At 40.5% G+C, this 27,304-nt stretch overlaps 2 protein-coding genes, 2 long non-coding RNA genes and 1 pseudogene across 5 annotated transcripts; 3 read left to right on the forward strand and 2 right to left on the reverse strand.

Annotated features, from left to right (window-relative positions):
* Positions 1-2,353: 2,353 nt before the first annotated feature.
* LOC145432215 (ribosomal biogenesis protein LAS1L-like) lies at positions 2,354-13,744 on the reverse strand (annotated as a pseudogene). The gene is made up of 2 exons (XR_013912493.1): positions 13,037-13,744; positions 2,354-4,052 (listed from the first exon to the last, which is right to left on the reverse strand). The product of XR_013912493.1 is annotated as a ribosomal biogenesis protein LAS1L-like (transcript).
* LOC113008408 (uncharacterized) lies at positions 4,047-8,545 on the forward strand. Its single transcript, XM_080309106.1, has 9 exons — positions 4,047-4,211; positions 5,128-5,296; positions 5,633-6,925; positions 7,025-7,164; positions 7,300-7,504; positions 7,582-7,683; positions 7,769-7,959; positions 8,041-8,238; positions 8,540-8,545. Exons 2-9 carry the CDS (start codon positions 5,128-5,130, stop codon positions 8,543-8,545), a joined length of 2,304 nt encoding a protein of 767 aa, XP_080165232.1. The 5' UTR covers positions 4,047-4,211.
* On the forward strand, positions 8,184-10,661 carry LOC145432214 (structural maintenance of chromosomes protein 5-like). The gene is made up of 8 exons (XM_080308893.1): positions 8,184-8,238; positions 8,347-8,412; positions 9,485-9,545; positions 9,643-9,693; positions 9,784-9,828; positions 9,913-9,977; positions 10,054-10,162; positions 10,282-10,661. The coding sequence occupies exons 4-8, from the start codon at positions 9,685-9,687 to the stop codon at positions 10,549-10,551; spliced, it is 498 nt and encodes a 165-aa protein (XP_080165019.1). The 5' UTR covers positions 8,184-8,238; positions 8,347-8,412; positions 9,485-9,545; positions 9,643-9,684; the 3' UTR covers positions 10,552-10,661.
* Positions 13,745-16,245: 2,501 nt separating the features above from the next.
* Positions 16,246-23,098, forward strand: LOC145432148 (uncharacterized). Its single transcript, XR_013912427.1, has 2 exons — positions 16,246-16,420; positions 21,879-23,098. It is a non-coding gene; the product is annotated as an uncharacterized LOC145432148 (long non-coding RNA).
* Positions 23,099-25,528: 2,430 nt separating this feature from the next.
* LOC145432147 (uncharacterized) lies at positions 25,529-26,198 on the reverse strand. The gene is made up of 2 exons (XR_013912426.1): positions 25,774-26,198; positions 25,529-25,691 (listed from the first exon to the last, which is right to left on the reverse strand). It is a non-coding gene; the product is annotated as an uncharacterized LOC145432147 (long non-coding RNA).
* Between the last annotated feature and the right edge of the window lie 1,106 nt (positions 26,199-27,304).

A 27,304-nucleotide genomic window follows, 5' to 3' on the forward strand; every position in this document is an offset into this window, starting at 1 on the left:
CCACCTTGTACTTTTCATTATCAGTAGAGAACTTAAAACATGCATAGTTATCTTGTTTTGGCATAAATGGTCCCACTGTTGTCTGACACTTTCCATCTACTACTGGCTCCTGTACATTTAATGACGTCACACAAATCTAACATGAATGAGCTGGTAGACCCTTTAACATAGTTCAACTCTATGCCATTATTTCTGCTGAGACATTCATCACCTTTACCTGACCCCTCGCGCTTTTGTCTTTCTAGCGATCCTGTTTTAGGACCTACAGTCTCAGGAACTGCTGGGCTGGACTGGCCTCCGTGTTCAGACAAGGGGTCCGGAGTGCCTTGCAAAATACAGACAAAAGACAACAGAGCCATGGTTACTATTATCGCATATAATACACATGTAGTTGTAAGGAACATTTTAATACGTTTCTTCCCATTACGTGTCTCTGATTCGGTTGTTTGCATCATGTTATATAAACTTTGTATTCTAGACTTGTTATATAGATTTTAGATTCTGGACTGAAACTCCCCTCTTTGTGGAGCCTTTAACTTATCACTGCCCCTTTCTGATGGCGTGACGACCTTCTCCGCTGCTGCTCTTCTTTCTTCAGCCTTCCAGGTGGACTACTGAATGGCCTGTTGCACAGGTGAGAGGGTTTATTCTGCCTCTGTTTGTTGACACCTGTGTTGGTTGAAGCCTCTTCCTCAACCAAGCTCTCATGTGCTGGTGCACACTGCGACCAGTGATACCAGGTGTCGCCCTTCCCTTTCAGTTGGACTGCTGTAGCTGTCCTGGCAACGACCTCGTATGGACCAGTCCAGCGTGGCTCCTTCCACTTGCGTTTGAGCACCTTCAGCCACACCACCTTTGCCTCCGGGGTCGCCCTGTCCACAGCGTGTAATCCAGATGTGACCTGTTTGCGAAACTGGAGATTCTTGCCACCCCTGTGGTCGCTGTGTTACTGGAATGTTCTCCTGTAAAGGATAGAAAACAAAAAGCCTCTCTCTGGTACACCTCACTAATCTACTGTGTTCATCTAATGTTCCCTTAATTATTCAAAGTTGGTTCAAGATATCATGTTCTGGGCTCTATCCTTTATATTAACTTTACTTAATCTAAATGCTCTTTATGTGTGTAAAGAGTTTATCTTCTAACCAGGATTCAGTTCATTTTAATCCTTCAACTTAAACATGAAAATAACAATGTCTGCCTCAGTTTTACCATATCTAAATCATCAAACACCCCAAAAGTCCTAAAATGATCCTAAACCCATTTAAACTTAAACCTTAAATCCCCCCTTTATTTTGACACATTTCATGTGTCAAAATAATGTACAAAACTAAAAATGCTCAGTTTTCCCCACTCATGATCCAATCTATGTCATGAAAATGAACTTAAAACAGAACAGTCATCAGTCATGTGCTTAGCCTTAGTCCAGTCTTTACCTCAGTGTCCAGTTGGTCCAACCTTAGTTCAGTTCGTCCGTCCAGTCACCGTCCATTCATACGTATTCACACCAGGTATTTCCTCTTTCTTGCCGAGACAACAAGAAACTGTTCCTCTTTCACAGTTGCGAGTAAACATAACCTCTCACCTATAAATGATTCTCTCTAACTAAGTGTGTGTGTGTGTATATGTCGTCCTCAAATGCTCTCTCATCTCACCCGTTGCACTTCTGACCTTCCACCAGACCAGAGGCTCATCAAATAGCCTCGTCTAACCTGCTCCTCAGAATAACTTAGACTCTGCTTTCATTAATGCAAACTTTCTGCAACTTAGTCTTTCTGAAAGACACACACTGTTTAAACCTCTGAATGCAATATCAATGCTGCAGATTATATTATTAATGCAATGGTGACGATGACGATTATTTAACAATAGCAGTAAAATAATTTCCCTGCTCCACACTCTCTCTCTCGACCTCTGGTACACCAGAGGTCGCAATACATTGTGTCCTCGCTCTGACCCTCTCTTGTGGTCCATCCGGCCTCGGGCCTCCAGGATCCTCACCCCCTGTGGTCGCCGAGATCTTCTGCAAAGGAAACAAAACACCTTTTCCTGCATCTCCCTAACTTATCATAGTTGGGACTCTTTAATCAAAAGCCTTATCCTAATTATGTTCTTGACTTATAGACTTGTATTTATATATATTCTTCAACGTTACTCATCATTTTACCACTCTCTTAAAACGCTGACACTAACTTCATTTTAAAACCTCACATTTCCTATGTTATAACCTGTTTTTGATATAGCCTTTTTATTTCATTTTGCTCCTTTTAATGTAACAATACCTTATAATTCTAGTTTATCAGACTTAATCAAAACCTATGCTTTCCTTCCTTTGGTCCTTCTTTAAATCAGAACATTTTGTCTTCTGAAAGTTTTATTTCTGCTTCTGCCAACATGTTTAGTTAACGAGCTCGACTGGACAGAAACAATCACAACTGCTGAACCTGCACTGTGCTCATGGTTAAAATTCCACAACATTTTGTCTTCTGAATATTGTATTTTTGCTTCAAAACTGCTTCTAGCACAACAAGAGTCAGCGGAGGCTGGAATGACAACAACAACAACAATCTTGTGCTTAACATAAAACAAAAAATAACACAAGTAACAAAAACAACACAAGTAACTTAAAAAAGCTTCAGTCCACATTTCAGTTTGTTGAGCTCGCTGTTGCTCCAGAGGAGGCCCTCAGCTGGCCGGGCTGGAGCCGAGGCCCCGGGGATGCTGCTACGTGTCTGAGGGCAAGTGCTCTTTCAGCCTGCACGTCTGCCCATTTGCGGTCCTCACTTCTCTCCGAGTCCATCGGTGAGGAGTGTTGCATCTGGTCCAGCAGCATACTCACAGTATATATGGGCTGCTGCTGCTGCAGAGGTGTGCTGGCCTCTGAGCGCTCTGTCTGTGTGTAGATGGAGCAGAGCTGGAACAGCTTCTCTCTGGTTTCCTGAGGGGGGGGATGCTCCATGTCATCCAGGACTAGCTGGATCAGGTGAGGTGTGCTGATGCAGGGGGCATCCAGACATGCAGAGAGAAGCTGCTGCCACCTCAGCTTGATGCGGTCGATGAAAATCCTGTCCTTCATTCTGGCTTTCTTCTGCAACCTTGTCTCAAAATGATATTCAAATTTGTTGTTGTTGCAGAGGAAGACTTCTGAAATCCATGCAGAAATATAGAAACACCTGTGACCGTTGGGCTCTTTGCTGAGCAGCTTCAGTTCCACAAAGAGCTTCTCCAGGAAGAGGTGAATGAAAGACGAAGAGTTAAGCATCTTTAGCAGGGGCAGCCAAAAGCGCAGGAAGGTTTGTGGGACTCTGGGCTCAGTGGGACTGGCACTGTCAGATGTTGCACAGCCTAATGCTTCCAGCTGCTCCATGGTAGGAACAAGAAAACCGTCTTCCAGCAGCACATCAATCAACAGCTCCCTGGACCCCAGTGCAAACTGCTTGATCTCACCCAGCAACGAACTCATGTCTGCTAAGGGGGCCTGCCACAAGCTCTTCCCCTTGTCTTCAGGAGACCCATCATCAAAAGCTTGGTACTGGCCCTTCTGAAAAGAGATCAGCAGCTCCCGAGCGTTTCTGCAGGCATCCACTTCTTTCTGCCTGGCAACGAGCTGCTCATCGGGGCCTCCTCCCAGCTGTCTGGACCAAAACTCCTGCTGGAGCCACTCCAGGGCCACCTTACATCCCTTTCGGCACCATTTCAAAGAAGGAAGAGTCCCACGCATGATTTCGTGCCTCAGATCCACCACCCACTCGGGGATGTTCAAGTTTCCAGCCAGTTGCCTCAGCGGCTGGGCCTTTCTCCCCTGCTGGCGATCCGTGATAAGATTAACAAATCTTACCAGGGCCGTCCCGTACATCAGGGTCAAGTCATCTCCGGTAAGCTGTCCGGACCGGTCCCGCACCTGGCAGCGCACGAGGTCTGCTGTGCAGTCCACGGCCACGGGAAAACTATTAGCGCACCTGGCCCTCCAAGCCGATATCCTCTCTAACGCAAACCTCTGCAGAGAGGAGTCCATCGAGTAAAGGTAGTCCCGAACCTGATCCCACGAGAAGGGTCTGGCTGCAGCCACTGTGGAGCTCCACAGTAACCGGATACACGTGACCTCCACACTAACCGGAAACACGTGACCTACACAGTAGCCGGAAACACGTGACCTCCACAGTAGCCGTAAACACGCATGGAAACCGTGGAAGTTTTGCAAGTTGATCGCAAAGGTTGGTTAAGTCTTTCTTAAATAAGTTTGCCGTTAGTGATTTCATAATTCTAGGAATCGTCTAGTTTTCTTACAATGATCATGTTGCCACTTTTTTTGCGTTACAACAACATTCCTCCTTATTTTAATGTTTTTTCATCGTGCTCCATGGCAGAGAAACGCACAGATATGCTTTTTCCTGGGCCTGGTTTCAGTAAGAGAGCTGGATTAACTTCTTCTGTGGGCGAGAAGAAGCAAAAACCACATTTTGCATTAGAGTATGATTTATTGTTGGCGTCAGAGATGCGAAATAATGAATACTTCAATACTGTACTTAAGTAGAATTTTCTGGTATCTTTACTTTACTGCTGTACTTTTTTGTGCCTACTGTATACTTCTTTATACTTCTACTTCTCACATTTTAGCACGCGTATCTGTACTTTGTAATGCGTACATTTGTAAATCAGCCCCCTGCACGCGTGCTTTGGACGCAAGATTACTTCAAAATTTTGTACATAAATTATATTTTAGACCCTGTACTTCTTACTTCGACTTAACTAAAAAGTTGAGTCAGTGCTTTTTAAACAGAGGTATCTAAACTGTAGTAAGGAACGTGTGTACTTGTGACACCTTTGGTTAGCGTCAACACTGTAAATTTCGTTACAAACAGATTTATATATTTATCAATACTTCTATTTGTCATTCTTTTCTGTACAGCTTTTTTATTGCCCAGATTTTAGTTAGCCCCTGTTCAATTGACTGTTACATGTCAATAGAAACATGTCTCACAAGTTAAAGTGTCTTGTAATATATTTGTGGGGTTTTTTTCAAGGATTTTCTTCCCAAATCTATTACATGCCAACTGTAAATTGTTATTTCTGCTAAAACCTTAACTTAAATGTGTATATGGTGTTTATCTGTTTCTCTCTCTGTTTTAGATGCACTTATCAATCTGGAATTCGGGCTTGAAGCCGGAATTGCAGGAATGCAACACGTGTTGCAGAGGACTTTTTCACTGCCCTCTGTGCCCCACTTTCAGCCCTGCTGTCAGGGCAAAGATTGAGGAGCATCTCAGTGTGCATATAAAAAATGCTTTGCCTTTCAAAGGTATGTTTGTATTAAATATACTTTATAGTTATAAATATGCACTTTTTTAAGCACTTCTGCAGTATCTTTGTTGACTTAAAAGTTGCTGTTGATATTGTACAGTTCAGTGCATTCATCTGCAACAAAAATAGTGTTTTTATAAAATATATTTTTATTTACTTTTCACCACTTTTCTTGACATAACATTTGTGATCCATACCATTTAACTTTCATTATTGAGGTTGGCTTGGATGTTTTTGTTAACATGTACAATCTGATTGTTAGACAAATTGATTGCATTCTATACAACTACATTTAAATTACATCTGTTTGTTTGTTTGTTTTTTTCTCTTACAGATAAAATGATATGCCGGTGCAGGCTGCCTTGTAGGACAACAGGACACTTTCACTGCCCTGTCTGTAATCTTACAATCATACGGCGTGGGGATATGGCAAGGCATTTATTGTCTTGTCAGCATTCTTCAATACCAAGTCAGCCACCACTATCAGGACTGCTCCCCGCTGAACTCTCCGAGGAGCCCCGTATTCCTCCGGCAGTACTCTTCGAGGAGCCCCGTCTCCCCCCCAAGGTTTTGTCTTTGGGATCGGAACCATTTTCTGACTCTTTGTTAGAACATTCATATGCTCTACCCTCTGCGTTCAATAAAACTGCAGCTGATGGAAAGTCCATGAATTTGACATGCCCTCACTGTGGCCTTACTCTTCGTACCAAAAACTACAAGGCTCACATGATGAGGAAGCACTCCAACCAATCAATAGATGTTTGCCTGGCCAGTCATCTGCAGTGTGTTTGTGTAGATGAAACTACAGGGTTATTTGCTGTGCAGAGAACTGGCCATGGGTTTTCTGTGCCAGTTCACGTTCAGAGGAAAACATGGGGGGTGTCTCACAATATCAGATGTGAGCTGGAGGAATGTCAGCAATACCAGTTGCTGGCCCAGCGGAGCGGACTAGGCTTCAGTTTATGTGAGCACCTTCGCTCACTAGATTACTGCCGAGAAACTGTAAAGGAGGTTTTTCTTCAAGAGCACATCGTGATGGAAATGGTGGACCTTAAATTTTTTGGAGAGGCCAAAGCTGCTACATGCATAAAGAGACAGAAAGCTGCCCAGATGGCACATGCTCCACTTTGTGTGAGGGTGGATTTTGGTGGATCCTCAACACAGATCTGTTTGTCTGTATTTGAGCCGGAAATACACAGTTTCTGCCGTCTTGGCAGAATATTTGTGACTTACAATGCTCTGAGGAACACCTGGCATTGTGCTTGTGCAAAGCCTCGAATATCATGTCCTCATAAAAACATAGCTAAATGGCATCTCTTCCAGACACAGAGAGACATCTTCAAATCAACTGTACCACTATCATCAGGCACCCCATCACAGATGACTCAGGAGAGTTCTTCCTTTGAGGACAATGCTGCCGTCGAAAGGAGTATACGCTATATTTTTAAAGAGAAAAAAATACCTGGATCTCTTCCAGAAAATGTCATCTCACAGAAAATGGATCATCAGAAACAGCTCTTTCCATGTGAAACGTTGTGCCAGGTGTGCCCAGAGCACCCAAAACTTGATGAGGCTGTTCTAGTTACCAATAAAGCGAGGATTGTCAGCATGATGGGAGTGATTGAGAGTAAGTTTTAATGAATAAGATTAAACATCAGTGTGAAATAATTAGTTATAATTGTTCCTATACTAATGTTTTGACATTAATGTGATTTGTCTTTAACAGATGTTTCAACACACCATAGATCGTGTCCTCGGTGCCACATGGTCTACAGGTACCAGGAGTGGACAGATGGGCTTCACAACTTTGACAACCATGTTGTTTTGTCTCTTGAACTTTGCCTTTTTTTGAGAGAAAATCTGCAGGTGAGGATCACAAAAATAAAATATACTCATCTGAAGATTGCTTTAAAAATGTGTTTGTGTCATTATGATATTTTGGTGACCAAATTTAAATATCTGTGTAATCATAGTCTTCTTCACCCTTTTGTCATATTACAGAACCATGTATCTGCTTCAAGGGTCATTGACTCATTGGAGGGCTTAAGAAGAGTGAAGTTTCCTTCTCGGGATACCATTTTTCATGCTTATTGCCATTTTGAGGCTTTGACTGACGCAGAATACATGTACTCCTGCATAAACTGTGGGTTTCACCCCCCTGTGGTAGTTATGGACTTACACAGAAAAGGGGTGTTCAAGTTAGCAGGTAAGTTTAATGTACATTTGTGTATATATTTCATTGTGTACATTATGTGCATGTTTTCATGAGTCAATTTATTATAGTGAGTGACCTCAAAGCCCCGGAAGACTTCAATGGTGAACATGACATTGAAGGTTTTTGGAACTCTATTCACCTGGAAATGATAAGCCGTGGTTTTTTTCCAAGTGAGTGATGGCAAAAACTTTTTGAAAGTCATTCAGTGTTTTAAAGTAATTTAGATTGTAATTAAAAACATGCCATTTTCTGTAGGCGGTGTGAAGAATCCATTTTCCGTTCCACCAAGTTACACGCACTGGGCACCATGGATCGGGAGTGAAACTCGAACAAGTGACATTGTGCTTAACACAGAGTTTAAAAAAGTAGGAACAAGCTCTTCACATGAAGCAAAGCTTAGCAGTGTCACAGAAGACCGTCTGTTGGATGAACTTGCCAAACAAAAGGTAACATTGCTTTGAAGTTTTCAGAATATGACATAAAGTTCTGGGGTTGTTCCATTTACAGTTTTCCCTAATTGCTGTCAGGTTGGAGTGGTAAGAAAATTGTGTAAAGCATGCAACATCGACTCCAAAGGCTCCCGCTTTGATCTCATCACCAGACTGAGGGAGAAGATGAAGAGCAGGCAGACATATGATAAGGTCTTTCAAAGCATATGGGGTGCCTGGACTGTCACCCGGACTTGGCTTGCACCCTATGGCTGTGATCCATTGCGGTCCTTTCCTGTAAGTGTACCGTCCTTTAAAGAAACAAGCAAGTAATCCAAATGATTTTTTTTATAACTTTGGTGCGAGTTCATATACAGGATACTTAAAAATACAATTCTGTTTCAGACTGATGCTCAGAGGATGGACATCATAGTTCTCCCTCTCTGGACACCTGGTCATTTCCAGTTGTGTGTAAGTCTTGTTTTTTGACACGTACAAACTGTTAGAATTTTGCTATGTGTCTGAGATGTATTCAAGCTTTTATGACGCAGTTTCAAAAGTCTTTGACTGTGATCGCTTGCAATGACATTGTTTTCAGGTTTGAAGTCATGGCTAACTGTCTTTTAGGTACTGAAGCCACCTAAAAGAGAAATCCTCTTTCTTGACCCATTATACACCAAGGCAGGATTTGGTGGCCAACAATATGTTTCACTTTTGAGGTCACATTTTTATAAGCATTTTTGGTTTGTTCCGGAGTTTTCAGGAACCTGTTCAGTGTTCCAGGTTAAGTGCATCCCAGATCATGTTCTGCTGATCTTGAGTGTTCACACATACAGTACACTCACATGCTTTTTCTATAAACTATATCAGCAAGTTTCTGTGTGGAGTTTGCATGTTCTCCCCATGTTTGCGTGAGTTCCCTCCGGGTACTCCGGCTTCCTCCCACCGTCTAAAGACATGCAGCTTGTGGGGATAGGTTAATTGGATAATCCAAATTGCCACTAGGTGTGAATGTGGGAGTGAATGTGAGTGTGAATGGTTGTCTGTCCCTGTGTGTTAGCCCTGCGACAGACTGGCGACCTGTCCAGTCTGTCGCCCTATGACAGCTGGGATAGGCTCCAGCGCCCCCCGTGACCCTGAAAAGGATAAGCGGAAGCGAATGGATGGATGGATGGATGGATGGATATATCAGCATGATGCTTCAACATTTTATTCTCATCTTCAAATTATGATCAAGTCAGTGATACTGTCTGTAGATGAGTTTCAGACATAAATTGGGTCTTCCAGTGTTCTATTTTAACATAAAACACCATTAAAAATTATTTTATAAAATATGCCAACATTAACTTAAAGCTGTAAATGCTTTATTTTGACCAACTGTGAGCATGTGACTGTACTTTTTCATTTTGTTATGCTGTTTTTTTGAGGTCGTGTTCCTAAGGCCTGTAGTTACAGTTGGTGCTATTAGCAATAAACATTTCACACCCATCATGATCATCATCTGTTAACTTGTGAATGTAACTGTTTTTTTTAAAAAAAAAAGGAATCTTGCAGTGAAGATCATTCCCGGGCAGTGGTCAGAAAAAAAGAGCTGTGACTTGAAGGTATGTGCTAGTTTAAGTGTATGGTGAATAATATGAATTACACTAGTCTTCTTTTAAGGGATTTTATTAAAGAGCCTTTATTTTCAATGTAATACAGGGTTTTCCAAGCCAAGACTATGGAGTTGACTGTGGGATCTTCATGCTGATGGTAATTTGTCTCTTCTCTTCTTGAGATTCATACAGAAGCTAATTTAAGCTTCTAAAGAAAAATGACATTTTTATTTTTTCTTACAAATAGTCTGCTCTGTACGTGGCACTGGATGCTTCATTTGACTATACTATAGTAAGTATTCTATTTACTTTCACAGCAATGGAGTCTTGAATCTTTTGAAAGTTGTTAAATATGTTTCATATTAATATTTTACAGTCAGACATGCCCTACTTGCGTAAATGGTGGTGCTTGCTGTTGATGGAGAACTTTGATCTCAGGAGGTATTTATACTTTGACTTCTGTTCTATGTTGTGTCAAAGTTTACACACCTTAACAATATCAACATTTTCTGTTAAGCTCTGGCAAGCTATTTGCACACTGGAGAGAGGAAGCCAAAGCTGTGCTTGAAGGACAACACGTGCCCATTTTCAGAGTGAAAAAGCGCAAGTTACAGGAAGTCAGTCAGGTCAGTAATCACTTTAAACAGTAGTGTAATTACATGTTTAGTGACATTTGAATAACTGTTAAAAAACTGTTCTGCAGCAGAGAAATAACTATGTTTTTATCCCCATTTGCCTGACACAGGAGCCAGCAGTTGTTGCAGATCTGCGTCCTGCTGTGCAGTGGGTTGTCCAAAATAAGGCACTTTTCCGTGGACACGTAACAATGCCCAAATATGTGTCCTTAAATCAAGGAGACCAGCAGAGGGTCTTAAGAGACATGTCAGAGGAAGAAGACACTGGAGCAAGGGACTTGTTCCTCTTTGTTTTTCAGTTTGCAGAGGACATGGAGCTCTTTTTGAATGCATGTGCTGATGAGCAGGGGCTAAGGGTCAGTGCTATGTTTGACATGTGATGGACAAATGAAGGCACTGGCTGTGTTTGTTTGTTTGTTTGTTTAATATGTTGTTGTTGTTGTTGTTTTTGCGTAGTACAAAATTCCTATTAAACTTATTTCAAAATGTTGTTCACTTGATTCTGTGTCCATACTTATAATAAAGGATTACAGTGTAACAGCATTAAATGTAAAAGCATTTTTTTTAAACTTGTAATTTCAAAATAAAAAGCTTATTGTTGATATTAACAGTAAATAATTGTAAACAATAATATTTTCATACATTTTAAAAATTAACACTCTGGGCTCTATCCTGGCCATTTGTGGACACTTCACTTATTCTTTTTTTTGACTACTGCACTGCAGTGGAATGACACGGGTTTGATCTTAAGGATCTAATAGTTGTGTGTGTTGTGCATGACATTGCCACACAAATATCTATTTGCAAGATAGAGTAGAATAAATTATGACGCATGAAATATTACATAGGCTGCAGTGAATTTCTGTTGATACAGACTATTGAGCTTTGAGTTTCCCAGTCAAACTTAGCTTTGAAGCACCTGCTAACAACACTTTTACTCTTTTACATTTCATAACAAGACACCATAGCCAAAATATTAACAAAATATATATTATTAAAAAATTCAAAGCTGCAGCACATACAGCAACAAACATCGTTAGTAAATGTGTCCTGGAGTTTATGCAGGTGCAGAAAGTGCTGCTGCTGTAAGTCAGCCTAACAGCTTCCAGATCACTTATTTTTCTGGAAAGATGGTAGGAAGGGCATCACTGCTCATTTCTACAGAATCACAGATCTTGGAATGCAATCCCTTTGTACCATGAAACCACTTCGCAGTACTAGGAGTCCACTAAAACCTATAACGAGAGTGATCCTGGAAGAAATGGGGCACACACTAGTGACCTCAACAATTGCAAGACAGCCTTTTCCCCGATGCTCAGATGGGGAAAAAAAGGAAGTTTCATGAAAACATTAGGACTTTATCACCGTTTTATCTGAAAAGTTAATGGTAATATATAACCTAACTGGCTATAAAGAGTAAAAAATTTAGATACAATTTTGATTTTGATGAAAAGGACTGGTGCTATTTTAAAGAGTCACGTCGGTAAAAGTAGATAAATGTTTTAAGAAATCTACATTTTATAGCATTTTGTGAACATACACAAAAAGTGGCCATTTTTGGCAACAAACAAGCTGAAAGAGTTTTATATTTTTGGTTCTCCTTGAACAAAAATAATAGTGAATAATAATCAATGTTGATATTAATCAATTAGATGTCCCAGACTCTACTATTAATAATACAGCAGCCCCTCGTTTATCGCTGGTGTTACGTTCTAAAAATAACCCGCGGTAGGTGAAATCCATAGCCAAATTTATTTTTTACAATTATTACAGATGTTAAGACTGTAAAACCACTCACTACATGCTTTATACACTTTTCTCAGACAGGCATGAACATTTTCACACTTTTCTCTTTTGTTTAAACACTGTTAGAGTTCAAACCTTCGTAGAAACACAAGTCCAGTATTATGGAATGAAAACAAAAGGTGCATTTGAGGGTGCAAAACGTTTCGTCGGCATTGTTGTGTTTGTTTGGGAGAAAACTTCCAAACATACAGTACAGCACTTCAGAGTTACACTGCTAGCGATCGAAGATTTATGTAAATTCGACAAGCTAAACGCATTCTGTACTGTACAGCAGGAGTCCCCAACCTTTTTGCACCACAGACCACTTTAATGTCAGACAATATTTTCAGGGAACGACCTTTAAGGTGTCGCGGAGAAATACAACAAAAGAATTAAAAAAAGAAACTGTGGTATTTTGTAAATATAATGATAAACGTGACTTGAGCTGTGCGCCAACAACAATGACAGAGACATCCTCCTCTCTGCTTCTTAGCGCTCTCTGGTCGCTATGGTAACGCGTAAATAGTTCTTTCAAAATAAGACACACAACTACAACCATACATTTCACACCGGAGGATCAACTCTCGCGGAACGGTACCAAAAGACTCACGGACCTGGACCGGTCCGTGGGCCTATTAGGGACCGCTCCTGTACAGGAGACACTGGACTAGATTGATTGACAATGGTCTACAGCAATCAGAACGCACAACGCGATGTACTGTAAAAAAAATAAATAAATCAGCGAAACAGCAAGTGTCACTTTTGGCCACGAACAATTTAGGGGATGGTGAATTTTTTTGAACAAACCCAGAGTGTTAAAACCCCCCACTTAAAACCATTTTTATTTCTCAGCAGCATCAATAGTGACAAAAACGCAATTTAGTTTTCGCTGTCAAAGTAGATTTAACCGAAGTTACGTGTTTACGGCTAGTGTGGAGGTCACGTGTTTCCGGTTAATGTGGAGGTCACGTGTTTCCGGTTAGTGTGGAGGTCACGTGTTTCCGGTTAGTGTGGAGGTCACGTGTTTCCGGTTACTGTGGAGCTCCACAGTGGCTGCAGCCAGGTGCTCTTGGATCCCACTCCGCTTTGTTAAGCCAGGCTACCACATGGCGTGTTTTCTCAGAGCCCTTTTTATTCATTGTGCGCGCTCCGGACCTCACGCTCAATCTCTCACTCACCGGGAAAAGCCGCTCGCCTCACGCAGAGACCACTCGCAGATTTATATGACAGAGGACCGCGTTCAGAGCTTCGAGTTTTACAGTTGCTTGTCGCACAGCAACCAGGAAATGACGCTAACGTTTTCTTCGGCTTCGTTTGTGGCTGACGTTCACCCTGCGGGCACGCTGACGCCACCTGCTGGATTGGAGGATGGAGCGATGGTTCTACAGAGCGCTTATTTACATGATGCTGGTCATAAACGAGCTTTCTTTGGCTATGGTCAATGGCGTGTCCAGCGGGGTGGCCTGGGGGGGCACAGGCCACCCCCCCAACCAGACTGGCCACCCCAGGTGCCACCCCAAAGGCAAAACAATAAAATTCAATCAAATATCAAATGTCCGATTATGTTTTCACGGTGACGCTCAGATATCCGAGTGTAAGTGAATGCAGCATCGGCTTCTGCGCTATGTGCATCACGTTAGCAAAGGTAGGAGAGCCAAGCACGAAAGACGTCACTGCAGGAAACAATTTTTCGGTGAAAGAAAATGAGGACAGAATAAATGTCCCGGTAAGTAATATTAAGTTTGTTGAGTTTAGTAAACTTCGGCGAAATTAGAATACCAAGGAAAAAATAACACTTAAAGAATTATTGCAGCCGTGGAATATTTCAGACAGTATGCTACAGAGGGGAGCTAACATAAGAGTTATGAGTTATAAGATGTAATCTAAGTCGTAACATTGCTGTATGGAGCTGCAGATTTGGTTGCAGGTTAACATAGCTGGACTGGCCATCGGGCTTATTTGACTTATTTTTTTTTTTTTTTTGTAACGGCATGAACAATGAGAGGTGGTGGATTGGCCAGATGCAGGTCGATGTGTAGAAATAACTCCGTTGTTTGGTGGTGGCTATGGCGGGGCTTCCACAGAGGCAGCAGGTGGATGAGGGAAGGGGAGGCAGGAGGAGAGCCCCGAGGCAGCCGCCAGTCCGAGTGTCAGGTGAACTGAACTTCAGGTAAGAAGTTATGACCTGCAGTCTATCTGGGTCAGATATGAACTAAGTTTAGGTGGAGTTTATTTTCGTTGTGCTGACTTTTTACTGTCAGTTGCAATAACTCATACTGCGTTCTAGCCAGCTTGGAGTTTTTATACAGCTGTTCGGTTGCTATGATGTTACTGATAGTGAACTTTATTTTATTCATAAGGTTAGTTAGTAGAGTTGCCAACGGCTCCTTAAAAAAATGGAATGGTCCCTCAATCAGAGAAAATATTACACGTTTCGTATTGAGCTGAGAAGAGACGCAGTTTGTCCCGAACTTCAGCTAGAATGGAAAAAGACACAAAGCTGGATTTATTCTGTCTTTACGCTGCACAGCTGCCTCTTCTCTCATCCTCCCTCTCCTGTTGCTACTTCAATCATGAAACTGATCGATGATCAGCTGATCGGCTTTTCTCTCTTGTTTGTTTATCGCCCACTTTGCGCCAGAAAGATGAAACCAGCAGATGTCGCGCTAAACAACAGCAGCACGTTTAAGCTTGATCGGCTGTTGTTAGAATTTATTTAATATTAATTTCTAGTATCAGCTGATGTTTGCTGGAGCCACAGCTGTAAAGCTGCTGGTCATGATGTCGGTTTGGATATCTGGTGAGAGGGAAACGTGAAGACCACCCACCAGGATCCTTTTTTATGTAGCTGACAGCTGGTAACTGTGCAGGGGCGGGTCTAGCAAAGTTTTGCCAGGGGGCCAGGTAGGGCATTAACAGGGAAAGGGGGCACAAAGAAATACTTTTCTTTCTTATTCTCATTTAAAATATCTAGCTTTTATTAAATAATTATCTAAATCTTACAACCAAAGTTTTTATCTGACGTAAAATGTATAGAAATCATACATATACCAAAAAGACTGTACATCACTGTCACAACAGGGTTTGTTTTCATTCAAAGGCTTTATGGCTTTAATACCTGGTGGGTCGGTCTGTAGTCAAAATGCCCGATTTTCTGTCCCAGTCCAGCCCTGCAGGTTATACTGGCAGTGTCACCATGCCAGCTGAATGTATTTCATCATCAGCCAGTGTTGTTCTTTATCAATATTACCAAAGTTTACCATAAGGCAGCATAGAAAGTATTTACTTGCTTTCAGGTTTTATTCAAATATTAGTCTTTTCAGTTGTTTCTCCACTTTTTTCCTGTTTCAAAATCAAACACCAGTTTGTGAGAAGATTATCTTCTTTTTTTAACAGGCAGAGAAAGTTTTGCATTGGAATGGCTAATTTGTCAATTGTTTGCTACAAATGTTCGTATTTTAATATTCAAAAATGTTTTTGCCCAAAACATATGTGCAGTATATGTCAGTAAAAATACTATGCAAATATTGCTGTCCTTGAATGCTGAGTAAACACTGACAAAGCACTGATTGTATCTCTTGTACTTTATCAACGCAGTATCTAAAAACTTTGCACCGTAGTGGTTAAAATCTCATTCTAATAAGAGTTAAAAGTGCATTTGGTTATTAGGTTTATAGGATTATTGAATTATGGTTAAGGGTTGGTAGAATTTTTTTTTAAAAACATTATCTGCCAATTAAATCTGCCACCCTTCTCCAAATCTGTGCCCCTACCTGGCCCCCCCAACAAAAATTTTCTAGACACGCCACTGGGAAGAGGGGCCTGAAAACTGAAGAACTCTCCCTCCCATTCTACTTTTAAATACTCTAGGAACAAAAAGTAAGCTTGCAATGCGAGAGGGAAGTGTTCTAATGGGGTGATTCGGTACTATAAGGTCATTAAGATAAGATGGGGCCTTATTATTTAAGACCTTGTATGCAAAAAGCAGGATTTTGAATTCAATTCTGGATTTAACAGGGAGTCAATGGAGGGAAGCCAATATCGGAGAAATTTGCTCTCTCTTTCTAGTCCCTGCCAGTACTCTTGCTGCAGCATTTTGGATTAACTGAAGGCTTGTCAGGGAGTTTTAGGACATCCTGATAATAATGAATTACAGTCGTCCAGCCTAGAAGTAATAAATGCATGAACTATGTAACCCACCTAAAATTGCATCATGAAATTAACTGTAGTTCCCAAAGAGTGTCAGTAGGTGGCACTCTGAGATTGTGTAGTGCTTGTGAACTTGAATCGTTATCGCGAAGGAGAACAACGTTAAGGCTACAAATGCTGGTCGGAGCAACTCACCAGGAATTTTTCCCTATTTCTTGTAAAAAAAAAAAGGATTTTACTCTTCCGCTTGTTGGGAAATGCGGACATTTTTGGTTGATGCCGATGTACCTCTTTTATGATCCCTGTTCATTTCCGGTGAGTTGACTCACTACGTTAGCATAGCAAGCTAATCGTTAGTTAAGTGTAGTGTAAATTCTATGTGTTTTTTAAGTGCTGTATTATCTTTGATACTCTAAGCCAATCGGAGATGTTTTTTTCTGAAAGCTAGGAAGTAAGTTTTATTTCCTGTAAGGAGATGATAATCAATCAATGATAATCAATGATATAAGTGACCATTTACCAGTCTTTGCATCTTATAATTGCCATTATAAAATTAACAGAAATGAACACAAGATTATTTACAAAAGAATTCGAACAGAGAAGACATTTAACTGTCTTAAAAATTAACTTTTAAAGCAAGAAACTTCTTCATGTTCATGTTTATGAACACGAAGAAGTTAATAAACCTTATGAAGCATTTTTAAGAACACATTAAACACACATTAGTAACACATTACTTGGTAAAAACTGCCAGGTGATTGAAATCAACAGGAAACACAACTATGCAGGAAGACCATGGATGACTAAAGGACTGCAAAATGCCAGGAAAAAAAGAACACCCTATATCTTATATATATATATAATATTTTATTAAAAGGTTAGAACACAATAAAGAAAACACAAAAGGTATATGGAATGTCATAAACAGTACAATCAAAAATGAATCAAGGAACAATGATTACCCTGGGTACTTTATAGAAGGGACAAAAAGCATTAACAAAATGAAAGAGAAAGCAAATGGTTTTAATGAATTCTTCGTAAATATGGGGCCAAAACTGGCAGAGGAAATAAAGGCCGATGGAATAGAAAGGAACACTGGTGAAAATATTGAAAGGAATAGAAGCTCAGTGTTTCTAAGAGCAGTGGAAGAGAATGAAATATATGACATCGTTAGAGGACTTAAGAACAAAACCAGTACAGATTGGAATGACATTGATGTTGTAACAGTAAGAGAGTTGCTGATTATTTATGGTATTGGAAAACCGTTAAAATACGTTTTCAACTTGTCTTTTCAAAAAGGTTTTTTTCCTGAAAAAATGAAAGTTGTTCAAGTTATTCCAATTTACAAAACAGGTAAAAAGCATCACTTTGCAAATTATAGACCAGTGACTATTTATAAAAAGTTTATAAAAATTTATAAAAAGATTTGACAGTTTTGTGGACAAATGTGAATTGCCTACATAATAAGAAGTACACACTTGGAGTTTTTTTAAATTAAAAAAACTGTTCAATACCAGGGCTGCCACGATTAGTCGACTAGTCACGATTACATCGACTATCAAAATCGTCGAAGACTAATTTAATAGTCGACGCGTCGTTTGAAGCTTTGTAAGATCCCAAAAGACACAGGAATAAGTAGTAGGATTTAAGAGTGTAATAACGGACTGAAACAGAAGATTCCAAAAATGGCAGCAGCTAGTTAGTTTTAATATTACTCTTATTATTCTTTCTGGGTCACAAAATAAATGTTTAACATATTTCAGGAGAGAATGTAGCTGTGTAAACTTCAAATATGTGCTCAGTTTATCAAGACACCACATATTTTCAAAAGCGCCCCGACATTTTCGGAGACGTCTGTTACCCACTAGCTCGATAGCTAGCCGGGGTTCAAGGCTCGCTAGAGCCGGTGAGAACACCGGACTCCTGGCAAACCATTTTCAAACCCACCGCCGTCTTTCGCTACTCAGGTTAAACATGATATCCAAGTCACTTAGATAACTTAAAAATGTTATTGTTTGGCTTTTTTCAGTATTTTATTTGTTCCTGAGTAAATTGGTTTGGCTGAGATTAAAGTTATAGTTTTTACACAGCTGAATAAACGTCAAGCAGACAGCTGATCATCAGAAGTGTGAGATGCTCGAGAATATACTCTGGTGTCCTGTTATATTTTAGATAGCAAGGAGCAGACGGCTGAGTTTATTAAACTTCACCGAAACAATCTGCAAATTTAATTAAAATTTAATAAACTATCATCTTGTCTTTATTTTTTAGTTAGCACATACACTTAAAGCTGTAAGCTAATGATAGTTATATTAGAGCAGATGCATGCTGGTGCAGTAAGCTCTGTGTTGCATGATCTGATTAGTGGACTAATCGCAAAAATAATCGGTGACTAGTCGACTATCAAAATAAACGTTTGTGGCAGCCCTATTCGATACTGTCAGTCATGAAATTCTAATAAAAAAAATGGAAAGTATGGGTTTAGGGGAGTGGTTTTGGAGTGATAAAAAGCTATGTAGTGAATATGCAACAATATGTACAAATAAATGAGTAGGAATCTAAATTGATGGATGTTGCTTGTGACATACCTCAAAGATCAGTATTAGGTCCAAAAGAATTCATGGATTCTTTATTGTCATTCGCATCACATGTTTACATGAGGTGTAACGAAAATTACGTGCACGTGGTCCCGGAGCGAAAGAAACAGAGTAACGAAGAAACAGAATAAAAAGAAAACAGAATAACAAGTAATAAGTATTTCAAATAAATTAAGTGCAGCAACCTGAGTATTATAAATGCAAGTATTAAAATAATACAAATAAAATAAATAGAGTGCAACAACCTGAGTACCAGTATGGAGTATAGATATAGAAATGTAGGTATAAATACTTTAGCAGCAAATGGCATGATGTCTAGCATTGATAAAGTGACGATGTCAGTAGTGATTAGGTGCTACAATAACAGTTCTTGTCCATTATTGACTGAGAAGTCTCACAGTTTCTGGAATGAAGCTGTTTCTCTGTCTGGTGGTTTTGCATTTAATGCTCCTGAGCCTCCTGCCTGGGGGCCAGAAGGTTTATTATGTATAAAAATTATATTTGCCAAGTATCGAAGATTCTAAAGTTTGTAATATTTGCAGATGACACAAATATATTTTGTTCAGGTGTGGAATTGCCACAGGTTTTGGAGGTGATCACACAGGGATTAAAGATATTAAAGAAGTGGTTTGATATAAATAAATTATCATTAAATCTAGATAAAAGCAAATTTATGTTATTTGGAAACCATAAGAAAAATATCGAAGTAGAAATATGTGTTGACAATGTATATTTAGAAAGAGTAAATGAAATAAAATTTCTTGGTGTGATCATTGACCACCATCATTGTTAGGGGGAAATTGGAAAGGAGGCATTGCCGTTCTGGGGAAAACAAAGCAAATCTTGGATCAGAAAGCACTTCACATATTATACTGTGCTTCACTACTACCATATATGAGCTATTGTGTAGAGGTCTGGGGAAACACATGCAGAAGTAATACACAAACAATAACTATAATGCAGAAAAGGGCCATTAGAATAATAAATAATGCAGGGTACAGGGAACATACAAATGCACTCTTTATCAAAATGCATGAAATTCCAAGACTTGGTGAAGTTTGAAACAACGCAAATAATATATAAAGCAAGAAATAAAATGCAAAAGACATCTGTAAATTGTTTATAGAAAGAGAAGGGGGGTATAACTTAAGAGGAAAATGGAATTTAAAAATACAAAGTCCTAGAACGACAAAGTATGTCTATCTCAATAGCGGGAGTTAAATTACAGAACAGTCAGAACAGAACAAATAAAAGAAAGTAACAACATAAACTAGGGCTGGGCGATATGGCCTAAAATTCATATCGCGATATAATTTGAAGCATGTGCAGTAACGATATATATCGCGATATATTCTTTTCTTCTGTATAACGTATTTTCCGCACTATAAGGCACTTAAAATCCTTTAATTTTCTCAAAAATCGAGAGTGTGCCTTATGTATGAATTCTGGTTGTGCTTACGGACCTCGAACCGATTTTGGCGTGCAGAAATCTGTTAAAAAATGTTTTAGTACAACTTTGTTAAGCCGCACTGCTTGATGGATTGTCAGAGCATTACAGCTGCCGTAGTGAGGAGCCTCGCGGAGTAATCTGGGTCCAAAACTCCGTCTGCTTCAGGTCCCAAAGTCAAAGGAACACTGAGAGTTAAAAACGGTCTAAATTCTTTCATCTTTAATAAAATTATCAGCGTTGCTGCTTTATCAGGTGTAACAATTAAGTTTAACATCCATGCGTCCATGAAAACAGAAGTTATTACATTTAACGGAGTTAGAAGTTAACAGGAAGTTAGCTCGCTAGTTTACACCTAAACATGACATACCATGTTCTGACTGAGAGATTTTTGAAACTAATTCAAACGTACAGCTCTGCTACCACTTCCAACATAAATGAAAACAGGAAACTAAACAGCAGTGGCGTTTGTAGGGTTACTGAAGTTGGACTACCTGGTATATAATGTTGTGCTACGTGATTGCTAGCGACACAGCTATTTAAGCATAACATTAGCACAGTGAAGGATGAAGGATGAACGCCAACTTTTTTTTATCACTCATTAAAACTCAACGTGAGGGATTCTGGTGGTCAGGGACAAATGCAATCGCATAGCAGGATGCTATACACGGGCCAAACTTCAGTCAGGAGAACAACTAAGATTATTCATCCACAATACGAGGTTAGTTATTAATATACTGCAACAACATGAGAATAGAACAGCTGCGAGAGAATTCAACATTAATGAATCAATGTTACGGAAGTGGAGGAAGCGCAGTTTTTGGCTTTCCCCATATTTCAAAAGTGCTTCATCTCTTTGCTATGACTGTCGCCCAGCATAATTTGCAGATGATAATGGTTGTAGCCGCTGCGATGCTTTCAACCAAAACAGGCGCAGTTTGATGACATCATCAACATGCGCCATCGCGATAGAGTGATATAGTCAAAATCTCTATCGTTGGCCAAAATTATATCGTTTATCGTTTATATCACCCACCCCTAACATAAACCAGTTTAAAATAAAATATAAAAAACAAATCTTAAACAAATATAAGAATGAAGAAAACGGGGTAAACCCAGGACCGTAATTGAAGTGATGTTTTGGTTTGTTTGTTTCATTATTTGTGAATCTAATTTACGTATTCTGTCTTTATTTATATGAAAGAAATGATATTGTCATTTTTTTGTTTGTTTTGCTGTTGTTTCATTTGTTTGTTTGTTTAATTTAAGACTAAAAGAAAATTAAATGAATGAGATGTAAAATTTGAGGGGGTAGGGGCAAATAAGTGTATACTTCTGCCTACTCCTTTTCAAACAAAAGAATTGAATGATATTATGTAATGATGGTAAATGTACATGTTTGAAATAAAAATGAACTGAAGTGAAATAAATATGACCAGTCTTTGAATAAATAGTACTGCGACCACGTTTTGTACTTCTCTCGTGCATCGATGAGGTGCATTCTCACAATTCAGTAAGCGCTGGATTATTGTTACTGCTGTTCACAAAAGAGGAGATGTGAGTTAATTTTGTGTGATAAGTGCCTATGGAAACCGTTTTAAGGTTCTTTAATTCTGTTATTATCGATTGCATTAAGTTGTCATTTACGAAAATGAGAGGTGTATGGTCACTAGTGTTGATTAAGTTGTTTTATAATATTAATGCAAAATGTGTTCACTGCCCTGTGCAGGTTGGTCTTTTTGTTGGAGTGTGAAATTGTGCGAGTGAGACCAGTAAATTCACCTGCAGCGAGCCAGGATTCAGGATCCCAGCTGCGATGGAGGAAGGTTTGCAGCCTACTTAGAAGTGACAGACGTGTTACTTCCTGACAGATAAGCTTATGAGATCTCAAAACAATACACTGCCTGGGTAGTACTACTAACATTAACACTATCCACACACACTTCACACACCTGAACAGAAAAGACTGAAAAGAACCCTGAACTGAGTACACAGGCTGACAAACATGGACTATTGGAATTTTCTCATTGTGAATTGTTGAATGACTATTTATGGTTTTGTTTAAATAAATGTTAACTGTTCTTTTAGCTGTGTGTCACGTGCTCCTTAGTCGATTTCTAGAGAACATAAACCCAAGATCCTAACTTCCTCTACGTTCTGTAGTGGTAAAGTATCATGTGTTACAACTAGGTTTTTAGCGTCACGTTGAGACAGGATATTCCTCATTTCAGAGATATTGCACAAATGGAAGAAAGCAGTCCTACATATTTGTTTAATATGTGCATTGAAGGACATATCCTGGTCAAAAATTACTCCAAAATTACTTTCCTGCAACCAGGAAAGAAATTACTAGCCAGGGAGACGTGGCTAGTCGTTGCTCCATTATTTATTCCAATTCAAGCTCATGCAGTCTTTTGTTACTTTATAGTAGTACAACTGTGTATTTACTTTTTCCAAAAATAGCTCACATTATGATGATGATGATGAAGCTTTATTTGTCACTTGCAGTTGCCTGCAGCAAAATTGGACCCCTTCTGACCATACATACACAAACATCACATTGGGGAGACAGGTCAGAACAGGGAGCTTACAGAAAAACAGTGAAATGTACAACACAATAGGGGAGTGGAGGAGGAAAAAAGAGAACTCTACTCAGACTGAGCTCCTGGTAGGGGATCAGTATGAGAACAGAAAACAAAAATTCCTCAGCACAAAAAGCACATGAATCTTCACACTGTAACACCATGAAAACACATGACAAGCAACAGGGATGGGTAAATGGGGTGAGAGGTTGCCAGTGTAGACAGCAGCATGATTCCACGCTGGCCCGGTCAATCGCCGTCTGCATCGGGTGGGTGCAACCATTGGAGGCGTTTGGAGGGGGGAGAGTGTACATCTGCGTCAGTGTACGTGTGTGTGTCCTGTTCAACTTGAGAGAGAGTGTCCTTTTACCTGGTTAAGCAAAGTCAACAGTCCTGATCCGACGCAGGTGTCCTTGAAGGATACGATCAGAGAGAATTTCTTGTTCAGGAGCCAAATGAGTGAAGGAGATGATTGTTTGGGTTAATGTGAACAACTGCATGCAATTTCACAGTTGGTCTAATGTCCATCACTGGTCACTTGATCTGTCAATTTCCCATTGCAGAGCCGTGAGCTTCTCTAAGATCTTATCCATATTGCGTTCAATAAACGCAGTGTGAGTACTCAGAGATTGCCCATCGTCAATCACGTCGGCCAGCCTTGTGGGACCGCTTTCTTTGTTTTCGATAAGCCAGGTTCAAGCCAGCTCCGATCAGCCAGAACTCTGTTATCATGGTTCTGAATGGGTAGATCTCGTTCAACGTCCTCTATTGAGAGTGTCGCCAGACACACGACGCAACCGACCATCAAGTATCCGGCAGCAAGGGGCTCTGCAGGACAATCAGGCTCTCCCGAGCCCAGGCTTCTCATCAAAAATAGGGTGTCAATTTCGTTAAGGGACCAGTTGATCAAATTCATAATTCTTTAGGTCTTAGAGAACAAGACTGAGAGACTCTCTGAGGGTTAGAAAGTTACACGAGAATACACAAGGACATGAGAAGCCAAGCAGGAAAGATAAGGGAAGGGAGAGGGAAAAGATGCAACTGCTTCCGTCAAGAGCGAGATAGGATTTCACATATTCTCAATACGTGTTCCGTTATCAGATAGACAAAGAGAATGAACATATTCCACTGTCATAGACAAAGCCGATTTTCTTATGAAACTCGCTTCAAAATGAATGCTAAAAAGATAATCCATGAATTTCGAAAGATTCCGAAAGAATGGTGTAATCACTACCATCTTGATATGTGCACTGAATTTAAGTAAATACTTTATGGCAGAAAACAAACAACTAAAACAACACACTATAAAGGTGGAGCCGATCAGTAACATTACAGAACGTTGAATTTACTAGACTAAACAATGTTTCTGTGCTTTCAGTTTCTGACCTTAATAACTAATCTATGCAATATATCGGGTGTGACTGCTTTTATTTTCTATTTCTGGTACAATACTAGCCTGCAAGCAGGAAAGAAATGATAAGGCAGGGAGTACATGTAACATTATGAGAAAACAGTGCTGAGCATGCTTCTGACTACTAACAACAGGCCAAACCATGGTCTCACACTGCCACCTACTGGTACAAAAATGGAGCATCAGCTACAAATATCCCAGACTAGTTACCAGGTCTATAGTTAAAACTAGTTAATTTAGAGGATTTTCAAAAGAAAATATCACTTACATTTAAAGTAAAATAGCTTAAATATAAGTTAATTCACATAAATGTGATTAGACGTTAGTGGCTATCACACACACACACGTTCATACTGTTGCTCTTTGATTAGATAACTCTATGGCTGCTGTCAATATACAGGCGAAGCTTACGGGTTATGCAGCCAACTTTGTAAGTTGGAACATTAAGTCTATGAATCACCCTGTTAAGCACAAAAAGGTGCTTACACAACTGAAAAAATCTGATATGTCTTTTCCACAGGGGACTCACCTTTGTATAGCAGACCGATATAGATTGAAGACTGGTTGGGTTGGCCAAATAGTCCATTCCAACTTTAACTCTAAGACAGAGGGGTGGCCATCCTTATGGGTAAAAACGTCCCATTTCCTGTATCAACCATTTTATCTGATCCTATGGGTCCTTATTATGGGTCCGTATTACTGTGGTTGGCCAACATTATGGACTTTATGGACAACTTTATGAACTGATTTAAGCCAACATTTACGCCCCCAAATGGGATGATGAAACCTTAATTGTCTATTAATTCTCGTGAATTCTGGATATGACAATACACAATCTCATTTTAGCTGGAGGTACAAGCTGTGTGCTCTCTAACCTAGAAAGAAGCTCTAATAAGGATACTCATCCAGGGCATGCGCCGACTATATTCCTGTCCACAAAATGTTCTATTGGATAAATTCATTTGTCACTGATAAATGTCCTCTTCCACTTATTGAAACTTGCAATTATCAATCTATTGTTATTTCAGATCATACCCCCCTATTGATGAGATGGGGGTTGGATGCCTCACAGCCCTCCGCCTCTGGCAGTGGCCCTTTCTACTAAGGAGGCAAGAGTTCTGCATGTCCTGGTGACCCTCCACCTGTTTCACAGGTGGGTGCAGCCTGATCTATCTAGTGAAAGTCTAGACAGACCAGACCAGCTCAACCACACAGACACTTCCTACCCGATTTGAGGACAAAAGCAGAGTATGCAATATGTGGGACAAACACACACACACACACACACACAAATGGCAAATGTGAGATCATGGGAATCTAAGCAGCTTGAACCGAAAGTGACTAAAAATTGTCAAGGCTGAGCAGGACTCAAGCGCAGACTACGAATCACAATAAACATTTTTTTTATTTACATGACACAGAGTGCACTATATACAAGTGGGGAGAAGGGGTCCAGCGAATCCAGAGGTCCATGGAGGGTGGGGGGCTCCACAGGCTCACTGCAACTGCCACACTCACGAACAGGGTCTCAAGGCGGGGCACGGAAAATCTATATACAAGGACAAAATGTTAAATGCCAAGCAAAGCACAAAGAGAAATCAAAATATTTCCAAAGCTAGAATTGCACTAACGAATGTTACACAGTAGTCCAGCGACAAAGGGCTCCAAGCAACTGCCTTCAGAAGTGGCTGGTAAACAGGATGATGAACCTCAGGTGAGAAATTGCTTGCAGGTGTGAGGACAGCAACCGGGAGCCCATGATTAGGTCCACCCAGGCATCGCGTTGTGAGCAGGGAAGCAAGAAAGAAAGTGAGAGAAACAAAAACAAATACATGTAGCGTAACTGGACCATGACAGTAATATTTCAGTTTGATCAACCATCTCAACAAGTTCAATTACTTTCTTTTCAAGCTGCTTACACTACATTGACTTATGTTTTTACACAATCTCAGAAGAGGAGAGCCACTGAGGGAACGCCTTCCGCCCTCCACACACTCACTCACAGATCAGTTGAAAGGGACAGAAGAAATGGCAAAAGTGAGAATATCTCACACACACACACAACAGAGGGGGAAGAGATAGAGAAATTGGCAAATGTGAGATCATGCTAAGCAGCTTGAACTGAAAGTGACTGGAAATGTTTACGTTTGATCAGCCACCCATCCATTCTCTGCTGTGTTTCTTTTCCAGTGTCACAGGGCAGCTCGAGCCTATCCCAGCTATCTTAGGGCGAGAAGCAGGGTGCACCCTCGACAGGTCACCAGTCTGTTACAGGGCTAACACATAGACGCAGAAAACCATTCGCACCTATCGCCAATTTACACTCTTCGATTACCTATTGCCACTAACTGCAGGTCGTTGGACTGTGGCAGGAAGCAGGAAGCCGGAGTACAAGGAAAGAACCCACGCAAACACAGGAAGAACATGCCAACTCCACACAGAGCGACGGTAGAGCTGAACTCAAGACCTTCTTCCTGTGCGGTAACGGTGCTAACCACTGTGCCGCCCGCGTGTGAGCAACCGTCTCCCAGAAATTTAAAAAAGTTCAGTTACTTTCTTTCAAGCTGTTTACACTACATTGACTTTTGTTTTTACACAATCTCAGAAGAGGAGAGCCACTGAGGGAACGCCTTCCACCCTCCGACGCCTCCACCGTGACCTCCACTTCTGAGAGGAATTGCCCACAGATCAAGCATGGAGTGTGCCTGAATGGACATACAGAACTCCAAGGTTCGGCCCAGTGTTGAGGGTTTTCCCAAAGGAGAGGGCCCGGCGGGCGGTGCCTCACAGCCCTCTGCCTCTGGGAGTGGCCCCTTTCTACTAAGGAGGCAAGAGGTGGCCAGGAGTCTGTCAGCGAGTTCTGCATGTCCTGGTGACCCTCCACCTGTTTCACAGGTGGGTGCAGCCTGATCTATCTAGTGAAAGTCTAGACAGACCAGACCAGCTCAACCACACAGACACTTCCTACCTGATTTGAGGACAAAAGCAGAGTATGCAATATGTGGGACAAACACACACACACACACACACACACACACACTCACAGATCAGTTGAAAGGGACAGAAGAAATGGCAAAAGTGAGAATATCTCACACATACACAACAGAGGGGGAAGAGATAGAGAAATTGGCAAATGTGAGATCATGCTAAGCAACTTGAACT

This window comes from Astatotilapia calliptera, chromosome 12 (genome assembly GCF_964374335.1).
Source record: "Astatotilapia calliptera chromosome 12, fAstCal68.1, whole genome shotgun sequence".
Lineage (NCBI taxonomy): Eukaryota > Metazoa > Chordata > Actinopteri > Cichliformes > Cichlidae > Astatotilapia > Astatotilapia calliptera.

Bases quoted from the DNA above. Each gene is read 5' to 3' on its own strand.
- LOC113008408 (XM_080309106.1), top strand. From the start codon at position 5,128: ATGCACTTATCAATCTGGAATTCGGGCTTGAAGCCGGAATTGCAGGAA. The intron at 5,297-5,632 runs GTATGTTTGTAT...TTTCTCTTACAG, and splicing joins AAATGCTTTGCCTTTCAAAG to ATAAAATGATATGCCGGTGC. The intron at 7,960-8,040 runs GTAACATTGCTT...AATTGCTGTCAG, and splicing joins ATGAACTTGCCAAACAAAAG to GTTGGAGTGGTAAGAAAATT.
- LOC145432214 (XM_080308893.1), top strand. The intron at 9,829-9,912 runs GTAAGTATTCTA...AATATTTTACAG, and splicing joins CTTCATTTGACTATACTATA to TCAGACATGCCCTACTTGCG. The intron at 9,978-10,053 runs GTATTTATACTT...TTTTCTGTTAAG, and splicing joins GAGAACTTTGATCTCAGGAG to CTCTGGCAAGCTATTTGCAC.